The 26,147-nt window shown below is 42.6% G+C and overlaps 1 protein-coding gene across 1 annotated transcript in view; it reads right to left on the bottom strand.

Annotated features, from left to right (window-relative positions):
* Positions 1–1,561: 1,561 nt before the first annotated feature.
* LOC146653344 (chloride channel protein 2-like) overlaps positions 1,562–26,147 on the bottom strand; it is a 70,255-nt gene continuing 45,669 nt past the window's right edge. The window contains exons 12-24 of the mRNA XM_085429146.1: positions 21,247–21,331; positions 19,863–20,018; positions 16,896–16,965; positions 14,914–15,024; positions 10,165–10,378; positions 9,501–9,634; positions 8,609–8,805; positions 7,816–7,876; positions 7,421–7,485; positions 7,004–7,042; positions 6,284–6,388; positions 4,854–4,940; positions 1,562–2,484 (exon numbers count right to left, since the gene is read on the bottom strand). Coding sequence (XP_085285272.1) covers positions 2,314–2,484; positions 4,854–4,940; positions 6,284–6,388; positions 7,004–7,042; positions 7,421–7,485; positions 7,816–7,876; positions 8,609–8,805; positions 9,501–9,634; positions 10,165–10,378; positions 14,914–15,024; positions 16,896–16,965; positions 19,863–20,018; positions 21,247–21,331 — 1,495 coding nt within the window. The 3' untranslated portion in view covers positions 1,562–2,313. The remainder of the gene's footprint in view (positions 2,485–4,853; positions 4,941–6,283; positions 6,389–7,003; positions 7,043–7,420; positions 7,486–7,815; positions 7,877–8,608; positions 8,806–9,500; positions 9,635–10,164; positions 10,379–14,913; positions 15,025–16,895; positions 16,966–19,862; positions 20,019–21,246; positions 21,332–26,147) is intronic.

Genomic DNA, 26,147 nt, shown 5'->3' with positions numbered 1-26,147 from the left:
CACGACACGGGAGTCTGGGAGAACACGGGGATTTATTGTTACGTTGTTTTCACTCTGTAAATAAACACTGTTTGTACATAGAGCACCGCGCCTGGGTCCTCCTTCCCCACTCCTTCCACGGTGTGCCATGCCATACCGTGACAGCTACCAACAACAAAGTGCCAGTTGGTTCTCTGTAGTTGAGCTTTTGTGTGGAAAACCTGAGCTGCAGTGTTTTTGGAAGGTGTGAGCTGTCAGTAACTGAAACATCTTGTGCGAAGAGCACCTTCTGAAAATAGTTGTATAACCATTGCTTGTAATTTAGTTTTCATTGTATATACTGAGCACTGCAGCAGATTCAGTAGGAGTGAGAAGGCCTTTTTTGTTGAACCCTTTCCCCCATGTTTTTATAGGAGAGTAGGTTAGAAATGGTCTTGTTTGCTTTTGTTTTAATAGGGAAGCTTTTTGTTGTCTGTTGTGTTGTTGGTGGGTTTTGTTTGTTTTTTTTCACGGCTCACGTCTGAAGTAAATAATTTGCTGCTAGCTCCTTCAATTACCTTATTGCTGGCATTTCTTAGGAGTGGTTGGAGTGGGAAGTTGCAGCTTCATGTTCAGTCCCTGTTACCCCTGTGCCGGGTCGTAACAGAAAGAGCAAGAATGTAGTCCAGTGTCTGCAGATGTATCTTTGGTGTATAAAAAGTGTGAGCTGACAGCCTGATTATAGTTGTGCACGTCTGGGCACAACTATAATCAGGTGTTGTGTTACTCCTGTGCGTTACAGGTCAAAGTTACACTAACTGAGGAGTACTTTTGCTGTCATGTTGACAATGACAGGCTGCCTCCCAGTGGCCCCTAGAAATACTGCTTTACAAGGAGAGAATGCTGCAGGAAACTTGGAGCAGCCACAGATGTGCACATGCTGCAGAGTAAGAACTAGTTCCTGATGCAGTTTTTGGTTTTTCTGTGATATTTACTCATAAAAAATGGCTGTGATCATAAGAGACAATTTAAGGACTGCTTAGTGTTATACAAAGTGGTTTTCACCACAGTGTTGTGGTGTAGGCATTCAGTTAGCAAGTGAAAGGTTGCTGCTTGAGTGTAGCCAAACAGACTGTGACAGAAATAGCATGTAGTGTCTAAAAATCCAAGTCAAGCCTGCTGAACTCTCTGTAGTCACCGCCTGCAGCAAGGCAGCTGTTAATTATTACAATCATAATCCTTTAATATTGCAAAAGGTAATGAACAAGACATTACTGACAAAGTAGTCCTGCTTTGAATTACTTTCAACTTTTGATTTACTAATGTACAATTTTTTTCTTTCAAAATTTTGCAAAAGTGTGAATGACTGCTGAAAACACGTATCAGCAAATGTTTTAGACGTAACACATTTAAACCCATCTGGAAAGACAAATTTCACTCCAGCTGTTACTACAGGGTAGAAAGAGGGCAGACGGCAAAGACGAGCAGCTGCAGAAATCCTGATGAAAATGTAGAGACAGAAAGAACTCTTAAACAAAACAGAGGTTTGTTAAAATTTCATGCATTTATTCACTGTTGATTGACAACACAATGTCTGATTTTGGTGTAAAGGTGAGATAGGTCAGGATATTGTTCGACTCGGTCTGGTTGGGTGAGGGTTAAACTCCACACAAAAAGAAGCAATTTTTACCCTCAGTAAATATGAAGCAACTATTTTGAGTCATGAAACTGAAAAATATCACATCAAATTTTTTTTAGTTCAAATCCTTCATCTTTAATGAAATTGTAACAGTTAAGCCTTAATCTGAACATACTACATAGTACGTGGAAAATTCACATGTGGTTAAAGTTTTAGTACGAGTGGAATGTGGTCAAACTGACTCCCCGCGCCCCTGCTCTCCTTTGGGAAAACCTCACTTATCATACTCACACTCTCTGCTTATTCCTGGTGATAACGAAGAGGAGGCACTTGTGAAATGAGCATTTGGACAACAATCCAGGTGTGTTTCTATGCCTGTGAGAGCTGTGGCGACAGGATGAAATTAGCTACAGGTGCCTCCATCACTGGCAGGGAGCACGTCTGCTTGCACAGGTTCAGCTCTCAGCCTGACTATTAAGACATAACCAATAATATATGACAATTAACACCTGACTATTAGGTATGTCAGTGAAGAAGAAAGGAATGAGAGTGGAAACAGGAAAACACAAAAGCTGAGGCATCTGCCCCCCTAATGTACAGACCTATACACATTGCACTGTCTGTATTTGATTTTTGCACGTGTAGCTTTGGGAGATTAAAGACTTGAGCACTTTGACATTTCCTCCTTCTCCTCCCGAGACTTGCCGTTGGTCACGTCAGCAGACGTGCTTTGGTGCATCGGTGACGTGCTCTTCTGGTGGCCTCACAGCTTGGAGATAGGTGGTCTCATTCTGGCTGCTGCTCAAGCTGCTGTTCCTGAAGGTGGCCATAGGGGGGGCTACCTTCACACCTTTCAGAGTCATTGAGCCATCTATGGCTTTACGGAGCTAGATGAAGAAAGAAGGCAGGAATTGTTCAATTCCAGGTGAGTAACATCCCAATAAAGTTGTTTGAGCCATGCAAACACAAACATAACTCAAGGCTTTAAGCTCATAACAAATTTCCCACGTGTGGGACTAATAAAGGTTATCTTATCTTATTATTTTGGATTGCAGTTTAATTTATATGGTGCCAGATCACCACCATAGTCATATAGCATTAAAGGGAGAAAGAGGTGGTGACAGTAGAGAGAAAGAAACAACGTAGTAGTAGTGCCAGTTGCACGACCTGCTTTTTAAGGCTCAGAGTTTCTCATGCCTGAAGACTTTATATGTACAGCACATAAAAATTCATATCTAATAAAAGCAATGATGTATACATTTTATGTGCATATTAATCTATTATCCCCGCATTAAAGGAACATATGTAATGTGTTGTTCTGTCAGTACATAATAAGAATGCTTTTTTTTCAGCTGTATAATTTCTTTATTAAAAAGGGTGTACCTCAATGTTTTGGTCTTTCAGAGCTTTTCCTTTAATTGGCTTCTTTTAAATATGGGATGTTTTGGCTGTTGTGAGTAAAAGTGCTGCAGATCCTGTCAATGTGCTCTGAGAGTTTAGCCGTCCGTCGATCAGAGATGTGACAGTGTCTGTGTGAGAGACGGGCAGACTGGGAGAGGATGGGTTTATCTGCCCTGACTGGGTTTGTGTTTTTTCTTGCTGTTGGACAGAGGTGGGACATAATTCTCTCACCCCAACCGGTCGCAGCAGATGGCCCCGCCCCTCCCTGAGCCTGTTCTGCCGGAGGTTTCTTCCTGTTAAAAGGGCGTTTTTCCTTCCCACTGTAGCCAAAGTTCTTCCTCATAGGGGGTCATATGATTGTTTTTCTCTGTATCTACTGTACAATATAAAGCGCATTGAGGTGACTTTTGTTGTGATTTGGCGCTGTATAAATAAAATTGAATTGAATTGAATTGAACAAAGTACAAATACTTTGTTACTATACTTTAGTACAATTTTTAGGTATCTGTACTTTACCAGAGGACTTAATTTTCTGACTTCTTTTTACTTTTACTCCCTACATATTTAAACACAAATCTGTTCTTCTTACATTTTCAAAACAGGCTCATTGCTTTTGCTGTAACAGATATGAGTTATTATTTCACATCACTGCAAGCCTCCAAACACCAAACTGGTGTGAGTCTAAACAGAAACACATGAAAGGATGTCTGTTTGTTTATTAATCACAAGGAAATGTCATAGAGAAGTCAGGGCTTAAAAGTGGGACGGTGGTGAGTTTTTGGTTTGTTTTTTCCTTTCAACATCGGAACGACTGCAGGTCCATAATTTGCGGTTGTGATACTTTGGCATCTAGCTAGCCCTACAGAAGAGGAGTGAGCATAAGCTTTTTTTTTAAATTGTGAAGTTATTGTGACTTTTCAACTCAGCAAACACACAAACTGTGTGCCGTTTGTCTCACAGTGTGTTTCAGCTAAAGTGCAGCTGCTGGATTTCACAGGGAGAGAAAAGAAAGAGCGCTAGCTTCACTCAGAGATGGAGAAAGATGAGAACGACGGGCAGACTAACTGCTGTCACTCACAGGTCAGTGCAGGATAAACAGGTTAGTTTGCTGCACTGTGATTGGTTTAAAGTAAAGAACAGTGACTGCTGCACAGTGGCTGTGTTTCGTGGTCACAGTTAGCTCACAGTGTAGCACAGATTCATTCACTGAATTCCACCTTCACACCAACTTCATCCAGTCTAACGTAAAGGCGGCATAAACAGTGTAGAGTCAGTGCAGGAAACATCTGGTTGAATCCAGGTGTGTTAGCAGCTCCGCTGATCACAGCCTGTACACTAAGAAAATCTACTGGAAATGAATGTGAGTTTGATTCTTTTCCCCACACTGAACCATTACAACCAGTTTAGTTTAGTTTAGTTTCCCCCACTTTAACCTCTGACGGTGCACATTTCCCTGTTTACAGTCCCCAACTATAATGTAGGCATAAGAAAATAGAGCTGCTTTCTATTTACTTCTGATTCAAGATGAGAATATTTAGAGTTTAATAAAGTTTGTATTAAAATCTACTGATATTATTTTAATATTATGCTAATATAGCACAAGGTTCAGTTAGCTTTGCACAGAAACAGAAACATCCTCCAAAGAGCTTTTCAGAGCCTGTACGTTTTTACTTTTACTGGAGTAAAGAAGTTGATTCTGTACTTCAACTTTTACAGTAATATTTTTTAATAGTAGTATTTGTACTTCTGCTTGAGTACAGAATGTCTGTACTTTTACCAACTCTGCTGGTGGAGCGCAGCTGATTAAGTGATCAAACCCATACACCCCAAAAGTCCTGTAAAGAGAGACTATTACTTCTTTGATGGAAACCACCCCGATGAGGCGTCCGATCCTGGTGACGTAGGCGTGGTCGAGGCCCAGCAGAGAGAAGATGGTGTAGGTCTGTAGGAAAACAGCAGAGGTCTGTAGGTAAAAACTTTCTTCTTACCTAAAGTCCAGTTTGGAAAATGCACCACTGATCTTAATTATCCAAACTTCACCAATATCTAATCACATTTGAGTCATTCAACCTGTCACATTTTCAGCTAAATGGGATTTTTTTTTTCCACTGTGGGAAATTTGCGAGGGGGAACCGACATGCTTAACAAAGCCGTGTACACCTGTGGACAGAAGACTCTCTATTAACTCGACTTGATGGCTTTAAGAAATGTTTGAAGCTAATCAAAACACATTTGTTTAATCTGCACATGTGACCTGCACACAGGATTTTATTGGGTGTATTATGTGTGTTACGGAAGTAATATAGGCTACTATTTTGTTAAGTTTAGTGAGGCAGTAATATGGGCTGCGGTTAGCATACATACAACTGTGGTCAGTAGTTTACAACACTCATCATGAGCATGAATATCATGGGGGCTTTTAATGGTTTCTTTGAACTGTTGAATGATTGAGCAGCATCTTTAAAAAGCAGGAACTGGGTGCACAAGTTCAGATCTGTTTAGGATTTTCTCCACACGTGTTCAAAAGTATACACCGACTTAAATCTTTAAATAAGTGGTGCTGAAAGTTGGATGATGTCTTTCAACTTTAAAAGGCAGAATCTGTTGACTTCTCAGTCGTGGTCACGTTTGTCTATAACCGAGGGCTGTTAGCAGACAGTTAAAGTGGCAGCTCGATGAGGACCATTAGCACACATCTGTGAAGGCACTAATATTGGTTAATGACACATGCTGGTTTTGGAGTTAGTAGTTTTCATAAGGACCTTCCTTTTTCAGCAAAACAATAGTTATTCTTTTTCCTTTTCTTTGCAGTTGATCTGTATCTGAGATGTATTTGTTTTTCCTTTGTTTTTTCACTTTGCTCTTATAACATCAAATCTTTGTTTTTCTCTAATTGATCATTGTTAGGACAACGTTGAGCCATCACCCAGTCGGCAAAAAACATTTGCCACAATTGCTTTGTTATGGAATACACTTATTTTGAAAGTAACAGAAATGGTGCAGTTTGAAATTGCAGTGTGTATATGTAGACATGATGTAATATTATATATGTATTATAATATTATATATAGGATGTAATATATACATTTTGTTCTGCCAAACTGTTTGTGGATCTTTTCATTTTAGGTCACCTTGCATTAATTTATCATTTTAAATCATACGTACGTTCTTTAAAGGATCAAATACAAGTCAACCGTTGTCCCCTAACCCTAAAACACTGGAAAATACTGCTGTCACTGTGACAGACACATACAGACTGACTGTCGCAGTATTCAGAATTCAAACCTTATGCAGTGATGTACACTCCAGCAGCTGGATCAGGGCAGGGTTAATCTTGCAGTTGTTGAAGTTGACCCTCTCATCAAGTTGCCTTGCCTCCCAGTCTGTAATCTGCAAGTCAACAAGAGTGAAACTCCTTTTCAGCATCCCGTGTTGGATTGATCACTTCATAGCAGTTAGTGATCTACATTATTTTCCCTTAAGATGACTTTAGTTTGTAATAAATGATTCGCTTACAGTAATACAACCTGTCATTCTTGGCCTAAAGTGTATTTTTTGAATAATTAGGCCTCATCTTATCTTAAACACCAACAGAGCAATTTGCTGTCACACTGCTGGCTAAGACTCGCCTCTGTCAGTGCGCCCCAGGGTGGCTGTGGCTACAATGTAGCTGCCATCACCAGTGTGTGAATGTGTGGATGACTGGATGTGTAAAGCGCTTTGGGGTCCTTAGAGACTAGAAAAGCGCTATACAAATACAGGCCATTTACCATTTAAGACAATCTGAAAACAGTTCCATCACCTTCTTTTCAAACTCTTGTTTTTGAAGATGTTTCGCCTCTTATCCAAGAGAATTCCTCATTTCTAAATCTGAACAGGGGGCTGGGTGGAAACCTTTGTAGTCCCCCCATTTTCTCATGTCCCAGAGCAACGAACACTCTACTGCGACCGCTTGTGATCTGCTCATTGGTTGCTCTGTCTGTGTGGATTGTCTGAACATCTTACCTCACTAGTGGGATCTTGAACATCTCGATCATCTTGTACCTGAGAAGCAACAGAAAGCAACGATAGTCAGCGTGTACACTGAACCCAATAACACAACTCAGTGTGAATGCCACAAACACAGGTAAAGGCAAACAACAGCCCTCAGCAGGTTGTTACCTCCATAAACATTTAGCACTATGTCTGTGCACAGAAGATGGACAAAATGACATGAGTCACTGAATGAGTGACTACAAGGACATCAACATTGCAACTTAAAGCTGATGCTGTTTGATGATGACGTCCAGTGTCAAACTACCAACGCCGTGCTTTGCAGCAATCTGCCAAAATACTCCAGAGGTCTGAGTGAGACGGGCTATGTTAGGACACCTTTCTGCAGGGTGGAAGTGTGGGTGTGTGGGTGGGATGTCACTCTCTTACCTCTTCTGCATCTGAACTAGCACAGAAAATGCTTCTCAGTGTGACTCCTGATTCATCTCGTGAGCCTGCATCAGAGACAGAGACACAGACACACAGACCGCAACATAGTCAGGAGGTCCAGCTTAGTGAGCTCAGGGAGTGAAATTAGCTGGTTTGTCTTGTATTTTTAATCAGTGGCCACAAAGCAAACATTTAAAGTGTGAGCTAGAAAAACCAGTGTGTTTATACCTATTTAATTCAAACAGTTTCAGGAGCTGCTCGTCACATAAGGAACAGAGAGAGCAAAACCCACACTTCTATTGAATTTCTATTTCCTTTTGTTTCGAGCCACATCAATCTGGTCTTCTGAAACTCTGCTGTGTGCATGTATTTGCACAGGTAAGTGTAGTTCTTACTGTTGGAAAGCTCAGTGGGTCGCTCCACCACAGGCGGCGGGTTCAGCTCCTCATTAGTGACCTACACACACACACACACAGACTGATTAAACAAAATCACAATCACGTGCACCACTGTGGGCTGATGCAACAGAAACACGAGCACACGAATGAAGAGAGCAAACCTGCAGCACCAGAGCTACACTAAGAATTCTCATATTAGTCTGGCCTCAAATGTATGACCTCAGTCAGTCCCCCTGCTGACTTTCCTTTCCCTGACAACATCTTCTCTACGTATACTGAGGATTTTTGAAAAGGCCAGAAAAAAAAATCATGTTTTGCCAAGAAAATATGCTTATCAACATATCAGACAATATCAAATCAAAAGCAGACAGTATCACAGCAGACTGCTCGACTTCCACATCCATGCCTGAGGACGTTCTGCTTAGCCACTCACTCATGTTAAGCAATGCAGTGCAGCAGCTGCAACAAAACATCTTTCATCTATAGACATCTATCTGCAACCTGTCTGCCAATTTCAGTTTATTTCCTCTGCAAACACAGAAATGACCTTGTGCATTCATTCAATTCAACACTTTGATACACAACAATTGCTATGAGCAAGCAATGGACCAGACGGGGTGTGGAGCGAGAGTGAGAACTGAGGAAAAAAACAATGAAGCATGAGCAGGTGAATGGGTGAACATAACAAACATGCAGATAAGTCTAAAGTTTCAGGTGAAAGAAAATGTTGAATCTGTCACTCATATTAGAGCTCCTTTCACAAAGCATGCGTCCTCCTGTGACCTCTCACCTGGATGTGGCCTTCCTCCGGGCCTGTCTGCAGGCTGCTGTTGTTATTGCTGGGTGGGTTCGACTCAGTGGAGAGGAGCTTCTTCGCCTCAGCGCCTCGTTCTTTGATGCACTGCAGACGTCTGGCACAGCTGAGCTGCTGCGAGAGCAGCGACTGGAGCTGGGTACGCTCAATGGAACCCAACAGGATCATTGACTCTGGGAGAGGAGGATAAAAAGGGGCGAAGGAGCAGGTTTTTATGTGAGATAAGGGAAGAGTGTGTAAACTTGTTTTAGAAATAAGGAGTGAGCTAACTGTGGCGATCCCAACCATGTCCTTGAGGCATGTCCTCTTTCTTAAGGTCACATATATATATTTTTTAGGCCTGCTTCTTTTTCTTTCGTCCTCCACTTGTACAGTTGCCTCTTACACTCAACAAAAATATAAACGCAACACCTTTGTTACTGCTCCCATTCCCCATGGGATGGACGTAGAGACCTAAAATTCATTCCAGATACACAATATAACCATCCCTCCCAAACAGTGGTCACAAATCAGTCCAAATGTGTGGTAGTGGGCACATCTGCTATATTGAGATAATCCATCCCACCTCACAGGTGTGCCACATCAGGATGCTGATCTGACATCATGAGTAGTGCACAGGTGTACCTCAGACTGCCCACAACAAAAGGCCACCCTGGAATGTGCAGTTTTTTGCGCTATTGGGGGTCTGGGGACCCAGAACCGGTCAGTATCTGGTGTGACCACCATTTGCCTCATGCAGTGCAACACATCGTCGATTCTAATAGATAAAGTCATGTTAAAAACAGACGTATCTATTGTTCATGTATGTGTTTATTCATGGGGGTAGTGAGTTATTATATGAACATCACAGTGTGTAGCAGTGACTTACCAGCTGATTTGAGCAGGGGTAGAGCCTTTAGTCGACTTTTCATTAGGATGTTTAGCAAGTCTCTGTAGCTGCAGCTGAGTGTGATGTACTGCACGTCGCGCACCATAATGTCCTCCACACGAATGTTATACACCCTGAAATGAGAACGGAGAGGATTATTAATCTGCTGTAGATAGGAAGGACTCGCGAGAGTAGGAAAAACATGAGCATGCTTTTAGGGAAATAAATGGCAGCAACAAAGTTCTGTAGGAAGATTTTTTTTTTATAGATTCTTGTTTAATTCCATGCAGCTCCATTTTAATGGGAGGAGAATCGGGCCCAATGAGGAGCAGCCAACCGCTGTGACTGACCAGCTTCGACTTGAACATCGAAGAAGACAACTTTATGAAATTTGTATCATTTCAGTCACCAAATACCTGATCAGATATTAACTTAGTATTGTTTATGTACATTGATTTCAAGCATTTCCAAATGTTCTTAATTACCTACGTAATACGTTAGTTTTTTGTTTGTTTGTTTTTTTGGGGGGCAGTTATTATTAGCTTTTAATAATTAAACAGTTAAAATTATTCTTGTTTGATGTTTCCCACTTCTAGTTTTTCAAAAGGCCAAAACCTATTTATCATGACAGTTGTGTGCTTGTGTTTCTCCAGTGTATACATACTCGTGCTGACCCCAGCCCAGCTCTGGGAGATAGGGAAGCTTCTTTATCTTGATGATGGAGTCATAGATGGAGGGCTGCAGGGACTGGGCCACAAGGTTGGCCAGGACCACTGCTATCAGGGCCGGCAGAAGGTGGGAGATCTGTCCAGTCAACTCAAGCACCATGACCACGGTGGAAAATGAGTGGCTGACTGCTCCGGACAAAGCTGCAGCACCTTTTGTTGGGAAGAGGAACAGCGAGAGAAATTACTGCTTAAATGTTTGTGTGCTACAGTTGTGCCAAAAACCCAGTTGCAGCATGGCAGACCAACAACTAGCCTAGCCAGTTGAGGCACTAGTTCAAATGGTGACCATACAGCGTGACTTTCGTGGCCTTCTGCAGGACTAGTCCAAGTGCCAGATGGATGTGGTGGAGAGCCTAGCTGTAGGGTTGGCTCCTTGCTGGCACCACCACTACTCCCAATGTGGAGGTGACTCTATACCACATGGGAGAGGGTGCACTTAAGGAAGATTGGACACTGTGGCTGCTGCCTCTGCTGATGAGGAAGCTCAGCTGGCGGCTCTCAGCTCACCTGTGATGGCAAGGGGTTGTTTTGCAGATGGCCAATGGGAAAATGTTGACCAGCTGGAGCTCACACTGAAGGACCACCTCCAACGATTCACAGGAGACTTGACGGGGCATGAGGACCGGCCGTACTCTTATGCCAGACGCCTTGTTTGGCGCAGTTGCCAGGTGACTACCGCCCTATAGTTGTGGCCCGGCCCTGGCTCTGGTGGAGACGGGGGTACTCGAACACTTTGTGGAGGGGCTCCCCGTAGGGTTGGGCGATATATCGAGTTTTTTTAAAAATATCGATATATTTTCATACGAGATATAAGATGTGACAATATCGTTTATATTGATATAGTCTATGTTACGTTATAATTATACTTGTGGAGCTGCAGGTTTGCCTGTCTTTCGTCCACTTTTGTCTCTACGCAACGTTATTCGGCCTCGCCTCTCCTTCACTGAACACAACTCCCCCTCCCCCATAGCTTCACCTGCAGGCAATGACAAGATTCTCCAGCTGCCTCCCTCTTCCCGCTCCACCACAACCACCCACACATGCAGGGCCTTGGAGTAGGGGTATGTCACCAGGGTGCAGAGGAGGCTACCCCCCCCCCCCCCGCCCCCGTCCCCTTCTGGCTGCCTCTGCCTCAATTTTATCTCACAACTTAGACATTCACATTACTCACACTCTCATTACACATACATATAGGATCTTGGGGGTGGGCACGATACACGGAGTCCAAATTACCATCAGGGTGTACACCCCACCCCTGGCGTCGTTGCCCACCTCTCAAGGTTAAATACACGTAGACATTGAGGGCCAGCAGGAGGGACTATGCGCTTACCTGCTGCTCTCTGGCAGGTAGCTCCATGCCCTCCTGGGTTTTAAATGCACCTTAGAACACACATGCATCAACACTACAATGAGCGGGTGGAGGGAGGTTTGGAGTCTTCTCTCACCCCCATTCTCTGCGACCTGCTGGAGCGGGGGGGCCAGGAGGAGGAGTTGGCCGTCCGACTGCGGTCTGGAGTGTGGGGCCTCCCTGCTGCTGCGGAGTCGGGGCGGTCTGCCTCCCCCCACCGCAGGGAAAAGGATAACACCACCTGGGTCTGGGTGCAGTTCCCCCCTCCAGGGGCAAGGGTACCTATACCCGGGGCTTAGAGTACGCTTGGGGAGTGTGATCGTGTGTACAGCGTCTCTTTATGTCTGTCTCCACGTTGGTTGAGTGTGGAGTAAGTGCATATGAGAGCATGAGGGTGGGAATGGATGTTTGTATCTGTGTGTGCCTGTATGTCTGTGTCTATATGTCAGGTTGGGTGTCAGGTGCCACCTCTCTGGGGACATCTCAGGCCCTCCAAGGTTTGGAGGCCTATCTCCACCCACCACCACTTCCCCTGCCAGTGGCGGACTCCCTCAGACATCGGTGCGTTGGTGGTTCTTTGTGTCCGGGGATGGGCGTCCAGGTACACACCGGCTCACTCCTTGGCGGCCGCTTATTGGGGCCTGGAGCCTGGGGCTCGCTCGGGCCACTTCGGAGGTGGGGTGCCCTCGGCCTCTCAGCCTGGGGCTCGGTCACTCAGGCACAGCTGGCTGCCGGCGGAGCTCACGGGCGCGTCACTGCAACTCCCCCTGGCTTCTGCTCCGCGGCTGCTGAGTGAGCCCTCATCTGGGACTCTCCTCAGCTCTTTCTGGGACAGTGGCGCGGCTGCCCCTCTGTTGGTCTTCCTTGGTCTCTTGTGTTCTGGGGGCCTCTGGATGTCTGGAGTTTTGATCTCCTCCATACCTGCTTCATCATTGTGATGTTGTTTATTCTATGACTCTTGTTCTCTTCTGCTTGTTTTCTTTTTTCTTTCTCAACAGGTGATCCAGGTGATCGATATATTTTTTTTTCTGCCCGTTCTGTTGGTTTTTGGTTTTTGCCCTTCTCCCCCGTCCCTCTTCTCAGCTGTTTCTCTTTCCCTCTTTCTTTCTCCCCTTCTTTCCCCCAGTCAAGTCTGTCCCGTATTCAGCAAGTGAAAATAAAATTAACAATAAAAGGTGAATCAAATGGACCATTACGGCAAGGCTGGGATGGTCAATTTGGTAAAGTAAATCCGTTGGGCATCTTTCTTTGCCTTTAGACAACAATTCTGATGGCAAAAGAGCCAAACGGGACAGGCAAAAAAAAAGAAAAAAAAGACAAGATGAAAGCGGAAAATCAGTGCGCCTTATGTATGAATTCTGGTTGTGCTTACTGACCACGAACCGATTTTATGTGGAACACAGCGCTCAGCAATCTGTCAAAAAATGTTTTAATATGACTTTGCTAAGCTACGGAGCTGCACCGCTTGATGGATTGTCGGAGGATTACGGCTACCGGGGAGGAGCCTCGCGGAGTGATACGTACTGTGTGTGTATAAGGACCACAAATGGCACCTGTTCAGAGACGTGGTGCAGCTGTGAAATCTGTCTTTGTTATTATGCTCAGCGTCTATCAGTTTACATTTTGACTGCACAATTGTGAGCTTTTTGTTATGCACAAAAACAACATTGTTTTCTTTTATTTATGGACCATGATTATTTAATAAATGCTGATAATTTATTTTTGAGTAATTTCTTCATGTACATCTACGCTGTATGTAAATAAAAGTGCCCGTGTGACAGCTGGGACACAGTGTGACTAAGAACTCTCTTTTTGTTCTTAACTTAAAACTTAAAACTTAAAAAAAAAATCGAGATATATATCTTATATCGCCATCCAGCTAAAAAATATCGAGATATGAATTTTGGGTCACATCGCCCAGCCCTAGCTCCCCGCTCGAACGTTGGAGTGGGCCTGAAGCCAATATTTCCATTTGGACAGCTACAGACCAGATCAGTTTTCGGCGGAGCATATGCAATGGAAGTCCATGGTCCTGGAGTGCCTGAGGCAGGTGGGGCTCTTAGCCAACCCAAAGAAGTGTACAGTTGGACAGAGGTACAGTATCTATCTGCAGGCAACCTTCAGATAGAGAAAACGACAGCCATCGTATCTTGCCCATGTTGCACGACCAGAGAGGAGGTGAGGTGGTGCTTGGGAGATGGAAGCATGTAAATATAAAAATAACCACTGCAGCCAAAAAGAGTGCCTGACGAGCCCAGTAAGCTATTAAGACTCGACTGTACACTGTGTTCGTGTTTTCCTCCGAAACAATAAAGTTCTGCTGGAGCAGCCTTTCAACGCTTCTTTCTCTCGCTAGCAAAGTAAAGCTAGTTACTGGCCTGGCCGAGGTAACAAGAGAGTGCAAACATGTTGAGGGCTGTGTTAGTTCAGTGAGAGATTTATTTGGAAGGAAAATTTTCACTTGTAGTCGAAAACTAATGTGTATGCTTATGCCTGCATTTTTATTTTGTTAAATACAAACAAAATAGCAAAAGTGCTGCCACGTGTCTGGCCAGAAAGAGCTGTTTATTTGAAACTACTGTACTATACTGTGCTATACTGCTGGGTGACTGTCTTCTACTCGTCAAATACATTTCATTGCAATGCTGACCCTGTGCTAACTTGCATATCGTTAGCTTCATAGCATAAGTGCCTAACGATATGACAAATGAAACTGAAAGGATTCAGATAGTTAAGAGTGAGAAAAAAATTGTTTTCATGTTTGCAATTTTGTCTTGTTACACAATATTTGGAATTAAATAAAACAAACAACACACTACATTTTAGGAAATATTAGTGGGTGTTTTTGTTTTTTTGTACTACTTGGACACTTAAGTGGCCCTCCAATGAGATGACGGTGCCAGAAGTGGCCCGCGGCTCATTTGAGTTTGAGACCCCTGCCTGTTTAAGGCCTTCCAAGTTGGGGCAGCTTTGTCCCAGCAGGTGAGGGGGTTTGACTGTCTGGTCATTTATATAAGCCAGAAGCTATCTGAGCGGGAAGGTAGATACAGCTCTGTGGACGAGCAGTATCTGGCAATACAGTGGTTGGTTGACCTTCTTCATTACTACCTCCTGGGCGACTCTTTTATCCTCTGTTCAGATCATGCGCCACTACAGTGTCTCCACTGGAAAGCAAAAGTGCTGAAACATTCACGAAACTCCCGAGGTGTGTGCATAGGGTTCTTTGTGAGCTACAAGGGTCTCCAAAATGTTAAGAATGTTATTTTATTTACTTTGTACCAAAGAAAGTATTTGTCATTTTAAGTAGAATGTAGTCAGGAGAGAGTCGCTAACTTACCCACCACAGCGTAGCCTCCTGGCACTATGGGATAGATAGCATGACCTGCATGAATGCCTTCCGGGAACCAGTATGCCATGCATTCTCCAACCAGACGCCCCAAGCCGGCCCCTGAAATGTGGAAGGAGATAGAGATTCACAATCAGTATGTGGCTGTTTATCAAAATCAGCAGTTCTTAGACTTGCAAGAATTTTCAAACATGTGCACAGAAAACTGAAATCGCTGTGGCTTGAGCACCATCAGCCTGACAAAAATAAATTGCTAAGTCAAAATATAAAATTTATCTAAAACAAAAAAAGTATTGAGTTTTGAAATCATTATTGAATCAGTCACTACAGTAATCTAAAATAGGGTTGTCAAACTTTGGTTCAGGGGCCAAAATGAACCTTGCAAAGACTCCAATGTGGTCCACTGGAGAACTCTGGAAAATGAAGGAGTTCACAGATTTTAGTCTTGGAAAAGGCCGACTGGGGAACCAAGAACTCAGTCTCTACAGGACTGGAAACAGTGCGTTAAGTGTCACCGGGCTGGTGAACAGAAAACCCAGTGATATATTCTGCTGACTCAAAGACCTAAACGTCACCTTGAACATTGTCCAATTCTGAGACAATAATTTCACTTACTTTGCTGTCAGCTTCACAAACACCAAAATCATTGAAATAATCTCAGCTCAAAAACATTCTTGCACCCATTTCTGTTATTCAGGCGGGGACAGCTGACGCCCAGCTGTTGCCAGTGCTTGTCCTGTCTTCCAATGTGAGGGCAGCCTACTCCTGCACCCGCACCTACTCGGGTGGGATTGCCATTCAGTCTGCTCCAGTACCCATGCTGGTCCCCAGGGTGAGGCCAGCCAAGACACGGTTGCCTATGGCTTGCCCATCAGCTTGAAATGACGAAATGCAATATCCCAGAATCCATTTCGCCCAAAACTCAAACGAGGCAGTGGCGGAGGAACACAGAGTGGCAGAGTTTGAAAGATTACTCTGTCTGGGTCACAAAATAAACTTTTAAGATATTTTCATGCGAGAATGGTGCTGTGTAAACTTCAAATATCTGCTCGATTTATCAAGACATCACATATTTGCAAAAGTGCTCTAACGTTCTCGGAGATGCCTGTTGAAGGAGTATTGAAGGTCTCTGTTTTGAGGTTTCTTACCACTCTACAGTTTCAGTGCTCCTCGATGGGTAGTTGGCAAATGTTTGTAGGCAAGTCAATTTTTTCTTGACTATCATTACTGCAAACTACTGTCAACCCCAGCAATCTGCTAGTAACCAAATCATTCACAATGTTTTCTGTAGTATTGGCGTAAAAACCTCTCTGTTACCATTTTTGCATAATGACAGCAAGCAAGCAACTTCACACAACCACTAGCTAAACCCTTCAAGAATACTTCTTTTGTCCACTGGTGATTACTCACAGCTAGGCATGCATGACATTACTTGAACTTCCAGTAACACAGTGAGGAATCTGACTCAATGCACATGTTAAACAAAATATAGGTCTGCCTTTATTCACTTTTTAAACATGCTACACAAATATTTTGTCTGAGTGATGTTGAAAAACAAATTCATGGATGTGTTACTTCTAGGCTGGAATGCTGTCAGTCGTTATTATCTGGATGTCCTAAAAACTCCCTGATAAGCATTCAGTTAGTCATCTCTACTTTCAAGATTAGGCTTCAAACTTTCCTTTTTGCCAAAGCATATCATTAGGGCTGGTGACCCTGAATCCTTCCTTAGTTATGCTGCCTTAGGTCTAGCCTGCTGGGGGAGTCTTTCCTTTTTCCCATTTCTTTTCATTCTGTGTGTATATATACAACTACAATTTTTATTTATTAATCTCTGGCTGTCTTCAACTGTGCCTTTATCCTGTTTCTCTCCCCTCACAGTCATGGCAAATGACTGTTCACCCCTGAGCCTTGTGTTAACGCCTTCAAATGTGTTTCATCTGTTCTTCTTCACAGAAAAACACACATCTTACCAATGACAAGTACTGGCATGAAGGCTCCATAGGGCACTGGCATGGTGATGGCCAAGGCACACATCCAGAACTAAAAGAAGAAGAAGACATCAACAGAAAGAATAGGGTGACATTCCAGGAGCTGCATGGTATTATCTGGTGTGTTTCTAGATTCCAGCTCACCACAAGGCAGACCGCAGTCTAAACCCAGATGCTACTTTATACAGACCTTGACCTATTTGGTTTCAATGCGCGATTTCTGTTTTACTCTGCTCAAAGTTTTTTAGATTTACTGTAGGGTTATTTTAATTTGCACAGCTCTTTTCTATAGGCTTATTGTAGCCAGTGTGTGCACACAGGATAGGGCTGGGCGATATGACCCAAAATTCATATCTCAATATTTTTTAGCTGGATGGCGATATAAGATATATATCTCGATTTTTTTTTAAAGCCATAAGTTAAGAACAAAAAGAGAGTTCTTAGTCACACTGTGTCCCAGCTGTCACACGGGCACTTTTATTTACATACAGCGTAGATGTACATGAAGAAATTACTCAAAAATAAATTATCAGTATTTATTAAATAATCATGGTCCATAAATAAAAGAAAACAATGTTGTTTTTGTGCATAACAAAAAGCTCACAATTATGCAGTCAAAATGTAAACTAATAGACGCTGAGCATAATAACAAAGAGACAGATTTCACAGCTGCACCACGTCTCTGAACAGGTGCCATTTGTGGTCCTTATACACACACAGTACGTATCACTCCGCGAGGCTCCTCCCCGGTAGCCGTAATCCTCCGACAATCCATCAAGCGGTGCAGCTCCGTAGCTTAGCAAAGTCATATTAAAACATTTTTTGACAGATTGCTGAGCGCTGTGTACCACATAAAATCGGTTCGCGGTCAGTAAGCACAACCAGAATTCATACATAAGGCGCGCTGTCGATTTTTGAGAAAATGAAAGGATTTTAGGCCGTGCAGCCCCTGTGGGCTGCATGTCGTTAGCGCGGTTAGCTCGTTAGCGCGGTTAGCTCGCTAACACGTTGACGCCGTCCAGCCCAATGCACGGGGCGATCCGCGGTAACTCGCTAACGGAGATTTTCCACTTTCATCTTGTCATTGCCTGCAGGTGAAGCTATGGGGGAGGGGGAGTTGTGTTTAGTGAAGGAGAGGCGAGGCCGAGTAACGCAGCGTAGAGACAAAAGTGGACGAAAGAGGCAAACCTGCGGCTCCACAAGTATAATTATAACGTAACATAGACTATATCGATATAAACGATATTGTCACATCTTATATCTCGCATGAAAATAAATCGATATTTTTAAAAAACTCGATATATCGCCCAGCCCTAACACAGGAGATGCACAAATTGGTCACATGCATTGTAGCTTGCATAGTAAATTGACTGAGGAAGTTTTCTCTGACCAGACATCCTTAATTTTCAGTTGAATACCCTTGGTCTAAATCACGGGTCGGCAACCGTTCTGATAATGCTACTCATTATCAGAACGTTTCCTCAGAAGTCAATGTGCCATATCAACCATTGCATTAGCAATCATGCTCAACAGTTCCACGCTATATAGAATAATTTTAAAGAACTATATTTGTTCGCCGATGTTGGCAAAGTGCAGATCAGCTGTTTTAAACAAAAAGCAAATAAAAAAAAACACTTTTTATCCAAAACAAGAACTCTATAACAGCAAAGGAACTGTACGACAGAAAATACAAATGCTATTTATGGTCTACTCACAAAAGTGATAAGGAAAAATACTAAGGCATGTTTGTTAATACATGTTATTGTGGTCTATGGTCTCCCACTCAGAGACACAGGTCTCCAAGTGTCCGGCAGTCAGACGGCTATGGGAGGTGCTGAGAACATTATTTGTGTGATAGAAAGTCTGCTCACACAGATATGTGGAGCCAAACACTGTCAATAAGGCCTGTGCAATGCTCTGAAGACAGTTACACTTGTCAGGTAGTGATGTCCAGCAGGTGAAAATGCACGAGACAAATCCAGCTGCCCATTAAAGCTTTCTGGTTTAATCAGAAAAGAAAGCATTGGTCCAAACACCTGCATTGTGAATTCGTGGTGCTGATGCTGCGCTGAGCAGACAGCTCTTGAACGTTTGAAGTGTTGGAATGTGGAAGTGGCACAACTAATGTAAGCTAATTAGTGATGTGCACCAGTGGCCCGTCCATAGATTATTATTTTTTAATGCACCTTCTCAGATTAATTCACTGTGTGCCGTGCCATCATTTAACCCTTTGCGTGCCAGCTGTGGCACGCATGCCCAGGGTTGCCGACCCCTTTAGAGTCAAAATGATAGCCTAGCTGGATCATCTTCTTATGTTAAGATGTTTGGAACCATTAACCATAAAATAATCATTCAAAGTTTCTTATTCAAAGACAAGAATGCAGCTTATACGTTTAACATTGACATCAGCTCACTAGCAAGATCGGTGTGACAGAGCCAATATCAGTGTGCACCTGACACTCCTACACCATGATAGAAAATCATGTCCTACCGTCAGTGTTCTTTAAATGCATGTGTGCTGCACACGCAGCTTTCAGACCAACCTAGTATCAAAGCAAAGCATGTAATACATAGAGTAGTCCACTGTTTCCATTTCACACTTTGCCTCTCCAAAGCATGAAATGGACATGCATGCACTAGTTGCACTCGCAGTAAGCTGCAGCACCAGCAGAGGGACATATTTTCTTTCCAGCAAATAAAATTAACATGGGAAAGCTTTTAAAAAGACATTAATAACACATTCACATGTAAGTAAATGTGGACCTCTGGATTAAAAAGGGGGGATAGCACCCCGTGTATGTATAATAAATCCTGTCAGGAATTGTGCATGAATTTAACATACTTTACATAGAATGACAAATTCATTTTATACATTATGAAAACTTGCAGACAGACACATTTACTAGCATAAATCAAACCTACAGCTTTGTACACATATTTTCACCTTACTCTCATTATGGTGAAAAGGGCCAGTGTGCCGAAGACGGTGACTTGTGGGTGCATCCAGACTCGTGCGTTTCCAATGTAGTCAAACTCTTCAGCGATGCCGTCTTTAGTCCATGTGCGGTTGTCCAGTAATGTGACCAAAGCCTCGTTCTGTGTCAGCTGGAAAATTTGGAAAATTAAACAAATAAAAAAAATACAATTACTACGACTGTGACTGAGTCGGAGCTCTTTCACAGATAATAGAAACAGAAACACATGACAGATAGTTGGTGTCCATGTAGAGGAATGCTCAGACCTCTACATCGGAGAGACCAAACAGCCACTTCACAAGCGCATGGCACAACACAGAAGAGCCACCTCCACAGGACAAGACTCAGCAGTCCATCTGCATCTTAAGGATAAAGGTCACTCTTTGAGGATGCCAATGTTCACATTTTGGACAGAGAGGACAGATGGTTTGAAAGAGGAGTGAAAGAAGCCATCTATGTCCACTGTGAGCGACCATCTTTGAACAGAGGCGGGGCTTACGACACCAACTCTCTGCCATTTATAATCCAGTTTTGAGATCCTTCCCAGACGCCTTAACGCCCACTCACATCCTGGGCCATCTGACCTCAGGAATTCGCATGATAAGGTGGGGCCAGGTTTCACAATGAGCTCACCCGAAACTCTGGCTGATTGGGACCCACACCCAGTTTCACACCTTGGCTCAGGCGATTAGAGGATCATCAGGGGGTCCTTTTGTCCCTCTGTGGGGGGAAACTCCCACTAGGTTTATATCTGGGACTCTCCACCATTTGACCTTAGAACTGAAGAAGCTTCTTGGATGAGAGGTGAAACGTCTTCAAGCAACTTAAAGAAGTCCAGACGCTTTTCTATGCAAGCTCCTTTGACTACGATGACCTGGATGACTGAGAACCTTCACAGACATATTTCATTCAAAATTCAGTGTTTGGCTTGAAACCCTAGAAGATAATTTCTAATGGTTTCAATATTATCCTTTTATTTAACATTAGCATTTCCATGATGTGTAATCCACAGAAATTTTTTTCATTTTTTTGAGTTAGTTGATGATGTATTTTATTATATAATGAATGACTTCAATTTAACAAGAACAGGCTGAATTTTAAGTCTTATTGATATATCAATAATTTGGTATATCAATAATTAAATGATTTAAGATGGATAAAGACTGTTTTCAAACCATACAACATGTATGATATGTAAACCATCTTTAGATACATTTCAAAATTAGCTTAATTAGAATAAAGAGAAAAAGCCCTGCATATTTTTTTTAAAGAATTCTTTGATGTCTACTGTAATAACTGTAGAGTGATGAGTATATGTAATAAAAATAATATATGGTTCATGGGCTTTGTGAACCTACCTCTCCAGCCATAAACTGTCCAAAACCAGAAGGAAACAATAGTGACGAAATGAGGAAAGAGACCATCACTGGATACACAAGACATCTAAGAACATAGATATATAACAGAAAGAACAAGTAAGCAAGGGTAAAACAATGAAATGCTTTAAAACAATAACATAAAACAATAAACAGGGAATAATGCATGTCTAACAGTTACTGAGAAAACCATAGTTATTCACGCATGGGTGAAAAAGCAACGTGAAGCCAATCACTATATTATATTTATTTTTATAGGTACATTTTTTCCTTTATTTACTCAAGTTTGTTTAACTTAAAATAATACACTTACAGGCCACCTTGCTGGGTATACCTATGAAAATTATTTTTAAGGCAAATCTCAAATTATCCAATCACATGTTAGCAGCTCAATGTATTTATGCATGTGGAGTTTAGAGCTTTACCATATCATTCTGTCAATCTATGATTTGTCATTTATTCCTTTTAAATGAATATAAGAAACTGGAATTTTGTGCACAGGTTTGAATGTGTTTGGGGTTTTCTCTAATACACATAGGATCGAAAGTATGCAGAGACACAAATATACATATGCCCCTATTAATATTTGGTCGAATGTGTTTTAACAGTTGAACTTCGACTAGACTCTTGGTAGCTTAACTGAAATCTATAGCTTGACCACATGGACAAGCCAAAAGCCTTATGGAGAAAAGTATTAATTTCTGATGACCAAACATCGAACTGGCTGGCTATAATGACGAGCGGTATGTTTGAAGGAGTTAATGTGAACTGCACCAACTGTCAAACATGCCCTGGGTCTGTTTTGTACGGAGCCCCTCTGATGACATGGTCCAAAAAGTAAATAAATTGTGGCCACAAAATACTACTTTATGCCCTCGAAATAGTATAACGTGCCCGCGAAATACTTATTTGTGGCCACGCAATACTATTTCGAGGGCACGAAGTAGTATTATAGGTATTTAGTAGTAGTATTATAGGCATAACGTGCGCACGAAATGCTAATTTGTGGGCATGAATTGGGTATAACGTGGCAACGAATTACGCATTTGTGGCAACGAAATAGATAACGTGCGCACATCATATTAATACAATTCCTGGACAGCTGCGTAGAGACATAAGCATAAGAGTAGGCTAAACCTATGCACTGTGGACAGTATGATTGAGTTTTATTTTAGGCTGGGGATGAGCTACAAATGCATTTTGAAAAGCCTGGCAATGCAAGGAACCATTATTATGGAGAGACATTTAAACAGGATATTGAAGGCCCAGTTGCTTTACATAGATTTTATTGTCAACCAACTGCAAGGGCCTGGGAAGGATCACGGTTATCAGTCACGTGTTTCGTGGCCACAAATAAGTATTTCGTGGGCATGTTATACCCATTTCGTGCCCACGAAGTAGTATTTTGCAGCCACAAGATATTTATTTTTTGGACCATGTCATCAGAGGGGCTCTGTACAGTAGTTTTGCTGCCAGTGGTACTGGTACATTATACAAAGTGAGTGGAATAATGAAGGAGGAGGACTACCTCCATATTCTTGAACTTCTTGAAATCAATAGCCAGATGTATGAAGTTATGAATGACATTCTTGTTGCTACTGATCGTGGTAAATATGCTGTGCTTGTGTTATTGGATATGACAGCTGCATTTGACACAGTGGACCACGACCTGCTGATCTCCCGCTTACATCACTGTGTGGGAATTTGTGATCTGGCATTGTCATGGATAAAATCATATCTTTCCGAAAGGAGTTTTTGTGTCAAGCTGGGGCTGGCCGCTTCCTCTGTGGCCCCTCTGCTTTGGGGTGTGCCCCAGGGATCTATCCTTGGGCCATTACTTTTCTCGCTGTATTTACTCCCCCTTGGTGCGATTTTTCGTAAACACGGAGTGTCATTTCATTTGTATGCCGATGACTGTCAGCTTTACTTACCTTTTAGTCATTTGGATACCTCCCCATGTCAATCACTGCTTGACTGTCTTAGCGATATTAAATTATGGATGGCAAATAATTTTTTGAATTTTAATGGTCGCAAAACGGAAGTAATTTTATATGGCCCGCATCGTTCTACTGATTCTCCAGATGTTGATTTTGATGATTTGACCTCTCATCTGAAAAGTTCAATCACTAATCTTGGTGTTAAACTTGATTCTGCGCTTACTTTTGAAGGTCATGTAAGTGGGGTGGTGAAATCAGCTTTTTATCACCTCAGACGCCTGTCGAAGGTCAAGCCTTTCCTTTCCAAACCCAATTTGGAAACTCTTATTCATGCTTTTATCACCTCACGTCTGGACTATTGTAATTCCCTTTTAATAGGGGTTGGGTCGGGCACCTTGTCACGCCTGCAGTTAGTTCAAAATCCGGCGGCGCGATTTTTAACCGGTAGTAGGAAATTCGATCACATCACTCCGGTTCTGGCTTCCTTGCATTGGCTTCCTATTGAATTTAGGGTTCGTTTTAAAGTCCTTTTATTGGCTTTTAAATCTTTAAATGGTCTGGCTCCTGTCTATTTATCTGATTTGCTGAAGCCACATGTTCCTCCCCGCTCGCTCCGTTCAGCTGAGCAGCTGCTGCTGTCGGTCCCTAAGTCGCGGCTGAAATGCAGAGGAGACCGAGCCTTTTCAATTGCGGCTCCGATGCTCTGGAATAACCTTCCCCTCCAAATTAGACAAGCGTCATCAGTGCAGGGCCCTATTTCAGGAAGCCGGTTTAGAAAACTCAGAGTGAAAAACGATACTCAGGGTTGAGTAACCCCGAACTGTCCAACTCGGAATATTCGGTTTCAGAAAGGCTGATAACAATTAGTTCAATCAACGCGGAGTTGCTTTAACCCCAAGTTAAGCGCGCACACGAGGATACATAAAGCCCTGATTAGTGGAGTACAGATTAAGCGAGTCACCATGGAGATGGAGGGAAAGAAGGCGCGGTCACTGTATTTTACAGCGCTTGAGGCCGAAATTCTGATGGCAGTATAGGGCTTTGGAGCGTGATGTCACGGGGGTGGGCGATAACATGCAAATTTTGCGGAAAAAAAGTAACACAGCCTCAGCTGCAAAAGAAAGGGAGCATGCATGGCAAAACATGGCCGACAGAGTCAATGCGTGAGTGTTAATTTAAACATTGATCTAGGGATTTCCACCCATTTAACACATTATTTTATTATATTTTATTTTATTTTTTATTTCATACATTTGATTTTGTGATGTGATGTGAGCGCAGGTGCAACCCAACAGGCCCCAAACGTTCCTGGCAGCAAGTAAAAATGAAATATAAAAATATAGTCCAAACAGGTAAGGTGTAATTGTATTATGAGCCATAGTGCTTGGTCTGTTTGTCCCATGTAAATCAATTGCAGTTAGAGGCTACATTAATTTCCCCTCTGTAAGCACTTATTGAAATTATCTGAGCACATTACAAGTACATATTTGCTTACTCTGTATGCTCAAATGTGACCCGTTATAGCCAACAGAAAAAAAGCGGAGGCCTGAAAAACAGGTGGGGGTCCTCCACCACCACCACTCACAGAGGCTGAGCAGTTGGCTTCCACATTTGTGATAATGTTGGCAGCATCACATATGATCTTCACAGTGCAGAGAACACAAATTAGCATCGATTACTATAATGAAATAATTTGTTAGTTTGAAATGCTACAGGGAACTATGTACCTGCACATTAATGCTGTGGAAAGACTTCCTGTTCACATAGTCTCCTTCATTTACTGAAGGAGCAATGATTGGAATGTGAGTGCCATCTATACAGCCAATCACGCCTGGGAACCGTGAGAATAAATGTAAAATTTAAGTAGTAGTTCAAGTATCACCACATCATACATTAAGTTTTGGTCATCCTGCTACCTGCAATTTTGTGGCATCCCTCTTTGATAAATCTTGTGGGTCTATGACCGGGGAACACCACAGACGAGTACAGGAGACGTTTCAGTGCAACTGTAACATTCCTGACTGCCCGACAGACGGTAGCCTTGGAAACGTGCTCAGCGTCACCAATATTATACAGAAAGCTCCCGTTTGCAAAAAACTGAAGTGCAATACAAATAATATGTACAGAACTGAGAGAATGTCCGCGATGTGTCACATGAGCAATATTAGGCCTGAGGATGTTATTCAAATCAATTATAGATTGTGCTGAAAAACGGTAACGTTCACACAGGAAATCATCAGGAAATGATAAAATGTCCAAATGCGCTCTAATCACTCTCTCCCGGCGGAGAGCTCTGCGGAGAATTTGGGCTTCAACATCTACTGGCTCTTCAAGGAAGGGGCACGCCATGTCTGACACTTCCTACAGTCAGGTTTCTGACAAAGAGGCGGAGAAGGTCAGGGTTAGTTGAAGTAAACCTGCTAGGGGGCAGGTTAGCTTCACGGAGTGTGTCGTCATAGTAACTCACTCAGAATTAATCTAAACTCGCTTTGTGAAACCGAAAACCCAGAGTTTTCGTTAACTCAGGGTATACTTACTCAGATTTTGCTCTAAACCGGCTTCCTGAAATAGGGCCCAGGTCTTTAAGTCCAGATTGAAAACCTATTTTTATTCCCTGGCTTTTAACTCTGTAGGAAACTGACACCTTCTTATTTATTTTATTGTATGTAATGATTTTATGGTATTTTTAATTTGGTTGTTGTTTTGATCTGTGTTGTTCAGCACTTTGGTCTGCCTGGTGTGTTCTTAAAGTGCTATACAAATAAACGATGATGATGATGATGATGAAACCTGGATATAGCCCGGTGAACACACATCAACACTAGTTTTGGAATGGGTAAAGTGGGCTAACATTAGGAGGCTTCAGGAAATGCTTTCCTAAAGTCTCAGCCTATGCTTCAACGTTGGGTCCCTTTTATTATGTCTGACTGTGCTGTGCAGGCTTCT

Source organism: Rhamphochromis longiceps, linkage group LG14, assembly GCF_057381845.1.
Source record: "Rhamphochromis longiceps isolate RC_006_pf linkage group LG14, R_longiceps_female_GT1.1, whole genome shotgun sequence".
Classification (NCBI taxonomy): Eukaryota; Metazoa; Chordata; class Actinopteri; order Cichliformes; family Cichlidae; genus Rhamphochromis; species Rhamphochromis longiceps.
Note: the sequence above shows the minus strand (reverse complement) of the source record. Positions and strands in the feature narration are given on the sequence as shown.